Source organism: Pseudophryne corroboree (genome assembly GCF_028390025.1).
Source record: "Pseudophryne corroboree isolate aPseCor3 chromosome 3 unlocalized genomic scaffold, aPseCor3.hap2 SUPER_3_unloc_3, whole genome shotgun sequence".
NCBI classification, from domain to species: domain Eukaryota; kingdom Metazoa; phylum Chordata; class Amphibia; order Anura; family Myobatrachidae; genus Pseudophryne; species Pseudophryne corroboree.
In genome coordinates, this window is record NW_026967519.1 from 4,995,952 (window position 1) to 5,002,559 (window position 6,608).

At 44.0% G+C, this 6,608-nt stretch overlaps 1 protein-coding gene across 4 annotated transcripts in view; it reads left to right on the forward strand.

Annotated features, from left to right (window-relative positions):
* The window catches only part of LOC134983934 (zinc finger protein OZF-like), a 34,820-nt gene extending 31,877 nt beyond the window's left edge, over positions 1-2,943 (forward strand). For 3 of the 4 annotated variants that reach the window (XM_063949543.1, XM_063949542.1, XM_063949544.1), the window contains exon 5: positions 1,149-2,943. In XM_063949543.1, coding sequence (XP_063805613.1) covers positions 1,149-2,251 — 1,103 coding nt within the window. In that variant the 3' untranslated portion in view covers positions 2,252-2,943. The remainder of the gene's footprint in view (positions 1-1,148) is intronic. The other variant, XM_063949545.1, reaches the window with a different exon arrangement.
* The last annotated feature ends 3,665 nt before the right edge of the window (positions 2,944-6,608 follow it).

Below are 6,608 nucleotides of genomic sequence, written 5' to 3' on the forward strand. Positions count from 1 at the left end.
GACAACTCATCAGGATCTGATAGTTACACAATGGGCACCCACTGTATAAGACAAATGAGCCACCTAGTCATAGTGAGCTGCCCACTTATTAAGCCTGTTTCTGGCTCTTCGGGGAAATGGAGCGGCACTCCTATTACTATATGACATATGGAGAGTACTGTGCCAGCATCCAGCACTGACAGTCTGTGTGCCTGCAGTCTGTTGGGTGCAATGTGACTAAGTTCCTTTAGGGAACATGGTACAGGATCAGTGCCCACATACACAAGCATGTCCTGTAACAGGTACTGGAGAGCCGGGTACTGCGAGCCATGCTTACCCATTCTGTACATGTAGCCTGGCATCCTGCTCTTTCCACATAGATATCTGGAGGGCGGATTACAGAGCGAGTAAAGTGTTTGTCCATTTTTGGAAACCCTTTCCTTAAATAAGCATACACCCTCTCCGCACTGATGTATAGCATATACGAGTCCCACATTTGGGCTCACATTCCCCACAAGAAATACCGACAGCACCCATGCCTAGATGTTCTCCAGATGTATTAAAGGCAAAAAGTGGCCAAAGAAAGTACTAAGCCGGTGGTCATGATAATTTGGCCCCTCAGTGTATAACTATGCAGCTATCACCTTGCTCTCTGTAATCCTAATAGAGCGTATAACCTTCATTAGTAGATGTAATTAATTGTGTGGTTATACTGTCTTCTTAATTAGTTTTATACATATCCTCAATCCAGGGAGTCACTGAGATTATTAGTCGTATTCACATACAAAAAATTATTTCTTGTTGGCTACAGCTGTATGAAGCAGTGAGAAGAGCTCACAGAGCCGGACATAGATACAGAAGGGCTGATTACTAGCACTGGTTAGCTGCGTTACTGAGTAATGGCCAATCAGCACTACACTCTAGCCAGTGCTGACCGATATACACACAGTATAATAGTGACTGTAGCCAATGCTGACTGATAAACACACAGGATAATAGTGACTGTAGGCAGCACCTTTAGAAATAAAGATATGTGAGCATTATAATAAAACGTAGCTTTAAATCCTGTACTTATACTTGTTTTGCTTTGGGTGGACATGAGTGCCTCATATAAGCCATTTTCACGTGTTATGGACAAACATTGATATTTCTATATATTGTATTCCCAGCAGATGGATGTAACAGAAGAAATATATGGCAGGAGCATCTCCTTTTATCTCCAGACTGTGACATAGAAGATAACATCACAAGATATTCTCCAGCAGAAACTCCTATTACCTCTGTTATGCATCCAGGTCTTCACAGTACAGATCTGTCATCTGACCCCACTTATCATGAGGAATGGTCTGATAGAGTAGATACCAAATGCTTTATACAGGATACAAAGTCTATTACCCATCAGCCAGCTAAGACATTTCCATGCTCTGAGTGTGGGAAATGTTTTACACAAAAATCATATCTTGTTATACATGAGAGAAGTCACACAGGTGAGAAGCCATTTCCATGTTCTGAGTGTGGAAAATGTTTTACACAGAAGTCATGTCTCGTTTTACATGCGAGAACTCACACAGGTGAGAAGCCATTTCCATGTTCTGAGTGTGGAAAATGTTTTACACAGAAATCAGATCTTGTTAAACATGAGAGAACTCACACAGGTGAGAAACCATTTTCATGTTCCGAGTGTGGGAAAAGTTATGCACAGAGATCAGATCTTGTTAAACATGAGAGAAGTCACACAGGTGAGAAGCCATTTCGATGTTCTGAGTGTGGGAAATGTTATTCAGAGAAATCATACCTTGTTGTACATATGAGAAGTCACACAGGTGAGAAACTATTTTCATGTTCTGACTGTGGGAAGCGTTTCACAAAGAAATCACATCTTGTTACACATGAGAAACGTCACACAGGTGAGAAACCATTTTCATGTTCTGAGTGTGGGAAATGTTTTACAGAGAAATCAGGTCTTGTTAGACATGAGAGAAGTCACACAGGTGAGAAATTATTTTCATGTTCTGAGTGTGGGAAAAGTTATGCACAGAAATCATATCTTGTTATACATATGAGAAGTCACACAGGTGAGAAACTATTTTCATGTTCTGACTGTGGGAAGTGTTTCACACAGAAATCACATCTTGTTACACATGAGAGAAGTCACAGAGGTGAGAGACCATTTCCATGTTCTGAGTGTGGGAAATGTTATGGACAGAAATCATATCTTGTTAGACATGAGAGAAGTCACACAGGTGAGAAGACATTTTCATGTTCTGACTGAGAGAAATAATAGAAATTAATTATTACAGAGTAAAAATGGATTAAAGTTCACAATGGCGCTCCTACTGGAACAGTGGCAGCCTAGGTATACTTCAGGTGAATCCTCACTCACCAAACATATACAAAATTTACAATACATAGTCAACCTTTGGCAGCTCCAGCAAATCACTGTTTACCCAATATACCAAGTACTCCTAGTGTTCACTCTAGGCTGTTTTAGCAGGGCGCCTGCCCGATTTTATTAAGGCAAAACCCGCCCTGCCCTTTCTGCGGCGCCCTGCTAAACAGCCTACCCGCTTACTGCTCTCCCAGCGTGTATAGATGCCATGCGCACAACATCCATTCACGCAACGGGAGAGCGCTTGGGGGAAGCTCAGCGCCTCCGTAGGTGCTAGGCACGCCCCCTTTAGTGATGCCACCCACGCCACCTTTTGTGATGTCGCCAGCTCCCTTTAGTGATGCCGCCAGCCACCCACGCCCCCTTTAGTGATGCCACCAGCCACCCACGCCCCCTTTAGTGACGCCGCCGCCCGCCCACGCCCCCTTAAGTGACACCGTCAGACGCGTGCACAAGTGCCCTCACAGACCATCGCCCTGCCCTAAAAAATTCCTAGGGGGAACACTAATTCCAATTTCTGGAGTGCAGCACAGGGAAAAGAATATAAATCAAAATAAAGTTCTTTCCCTAAAAACCTTTGCACTTTTTTCTTTGTCTTTGTTCATAAAAACGACAAAGGTGAGTGATATCCTGACTAGCAGCACTCAGGGTTCAGCGCTCAATTTTGCTTGTAGAACATACCAAAAGAAAAAAATATAATAAAGTGTGTTATCCAAAGATAAAAGGTGGTTTATACAGTAATCCAGGAGAAAGATTTTTTCATTGAAATATAAAAAAAAAAAATCCTTGTGACATTTGACAGAATTTGACCCGTACCGTATCTGGCTCCAAGCAAGGAGCTCTAGAGTAAGCATGCAATTAGTGACTCCAGAAATCCTCCTTGATCCCTCCAGGCCACTCGCCAATATCTAGAGACGTTGATCCCCCAAGGCTAATTGCGGATGCAGATAGGGATGGCTACTTGGTTTCCAACGCGTTTCGGGTCATACAGACCCTTCCTCAAGACTTTGCAGCTCCTATCTGCATGCATTCCCTTTTAAGCTAATAGTCACCCTGAAGCAATTTACAATACCATAATATTTAAAATATCAAATTCCATATATCACTTAAAATGGATATACCACAATATCAATTCAAACAGTATTTTATATACCCTTGATGAAGTCCATGTGACGAAATGCATTGGTAGACCTGTATCTACCTCATCCAGATAAGGAATAACCTTTATATTGATCATATTATAGTTTTTATCTTTATTTTAAGTGCTTTAGTTCAGATGCGTTTGTATTATTGTCCCATTTTCTCATAATGTCCTAAAGGATGCTGGGGTCCACTTCATGACCATGCGGTATAGACATTCCGCAGGAGCCATGGGCACTCTTAAGACTTTTCAATGGGTGTGAACTGGCTCCTCCCTCTATGCCCCTCCTCCAGACCTCCGTTTTAGAAATGTGCCCAGGCAGACTGGATGTACTCTAGGGAAGCTCTACTGAGCTTCTCTGAAAAAACTTATGTTAAGTTTTTTGTTTTCAGGGAGAACTGCTGGCAACAGTCTCCCTGCTTCGTGGGACTGAGGGGGCAGAAGTAGGAACCAACTTCCTGAAGAGTTTCATGGCTCTACTTCTGACTGACAGTACACCATTAGCTCCTGAAGGGTACTGAACGCTAGCCATGTCTAGATGCTCACTCCCACAGTACGCCGTCACCTCCTCACAGAGCCAGAAGTCAGAAGACAGGTGAGCAGAAGAAGACAGATCTTCTATCAAGAAAAGTGACGGCTGAGGTACAGCCCTGGGCAGCAAAAACATCTCTATAAACTGGCAAAAAAGGGGTCATAAAATGCCCAGGCACAGCCCTAACCCCGCCAGTATAAATATTTTGAAAAGTTTCTGAGGTAAAAAGGGCAGAGCTTCTTCCTCAGGCAGCCGGCACACTGCTCAGTGCCATTTTCTCTCTCAGGCTGCAGAGACATCGATGGTCCTCCTTCACTTCTGACTACAAGTATCAGGGTGCAAAAGAGGGGCACAAGCGAATTTGGTGCTTTACAAGTGTGTTTTACTGTGTAAAAAGCGTTGTATGTCAGTGGGCATTCTGTGTTCACAGGCATTAGATACTGGCGCTGGGGTTGTGAACTGGCTGCTCCTAAACTATGTCCCTCTGAAAGATTTTATTGTGGGTCTGTCCCTTATAAGTCCCAGTGTGTCTGTGTGTGTACACGTGTATAAGACATGTCAGAGGCAGGGAGTTCCTCCCCGGAGAAAACCATTTTAGGACACAGAAGTGTAATGTGGTGACGCTGCCAGCACACCAAGAGCCTGCATGGGTGAAAGAAATATGTGATAGTATGCATCATATCAATAGATTAGATAAGTCTGAATCTCATGCTGAGTGATGGAGAAAATCTGTGGAGGATGTGATTTCTCATGGCTCTGTTCTTCCATCCGCAGGCGACCCCTCTGGGTCACATGAGAGACCATTTGCGAATACTGATACCGACACGGACACTGATTCTTGTGTCGACGATAGTGACTCCAGAGAAATAGATAATAAATTGGCAAAAAATATACAATATATGATTGTGGCTATAAGGGAAGTTCTAGAAATCACGGAAGCCACTCCTGTACCTCAGGAGAAGGCGTATTTCTATAAAGAAAAGAAATCTAAGGTCACTTTCCCTCCTTCCCACAAGCTTAATACACTCATTGAAGGGATGTGGGTGAATCCCGAAAATAAATTTCGTATTCCCAAGAGAATTCAGATAGCTTATCCTTTCCTTATGGAGGACAGGAAAAAATGGGAGTCACCCCCTGTATTAGACAGTGCACTGTCCAGGTTGACAAAGAAGGTAATTCTCCCTGCACCTGGCACGGCTTCACTAAAAGAGCCGGCAGACCGAAAGATGGAAACTACATTGAAATCCATTTATGTTGACAATGGTACGCTGCTCAGGCCCACAATTGCTTACACGTGGGTGAGTAGCGCTATTGAAAAATGGTCAGATAGCGTGTCATCAGAAATTAACACGATTGATAAAGATGAGATACTCCTTAAGTTAGGGAATATCAAAGACGCTGCCGCATACATGCTAGAAGCGATGAAAGATATTGGACTCTTGAGTTCACAAGTCGCTACCATGGCAGTATCGGCTCGGCAGGCGTTGTGGATTGGCCAGTGGAACACAGATGCAGATTCCAAAAGAAATATGGAGGCTCTCCCATTATAAATGTGAGGCCTTATTTGGTGATGGACTGGATGTGTTAGTCTCGGCAGCTACCGCAGGTAAGTCGACATTTTTGCCCTCTGCACCTGCACCGGCAAAAAAGACATATCACCCGCACATGCAGTCCTTTCGGCCCAATAAATACAAAAAAGCGAGAGGTTCCCACTTCTTTGCAGGTAGGGAAAAGAAGTCCACAGCAGCTTCAGGTTCCTAGGAGCAGAAGTCTACCCCTACTTCTGCCAGATCTTCAGCATGATGCTGGGGCTCCTTTGCAGGAAGCCGCTCGGGTGGGGGCACATCTTAAACTGTTCAGCCAAGGTTGGATTCTGTCTGGCCTGGATCCCTGGGTGTTGCAAATAGTGTCCCAGGGATACAAGCTGGAGTTTCAAGACGCTCCCCCATGCCGATTTTTCAAATTGACCTTGCCAGCTTCTCTTCCAGAAAGGGAATCAGTAACAGCGGCAATCCAAAAATTATGTCAGGATCAGGTCATAGTCCTGGTACCTTTGTCACAACAAGGGGAGGGGTTTTATTGAAGCCTTTTTGTATTTCCGAAGCCGGACGGCTCGGTCAGACCGATCCTAAACCTGAAAAATCTGACTCTCTACTTGAAACGATTCAAGTTCAAAATGGAATCACTAAGGGCAGTGATTTACAGTCTGGAGGAGGGGGACTACATGGTGTCTGTAGACATAAAAGATGCTTAACTGCATGTTCCCATTTATCCTCCTCACCAGGCTTATCTGAGATTTGCGGTTCAGGATTGCCCATTACCAATTCCAGACATTACCTTTCGGTCTCTCCACGGCGCAAGGTGATGGCGGAGATGATGGTTCTCCTGCGTCAAAAAGGAGTCAATTTAATTCCTTATCTAGACGATCTCCTGATAAAGGCGAGATCCAGGGAGCAGTTGTTACAAAACATCACACTCTCCCTGTCAATCCTCCAACAACACGGTTGGATCATAAATTATCCAAAGTCACAGTTGGAACCGACGACAAGATTGTCTTTTCTCGGGAT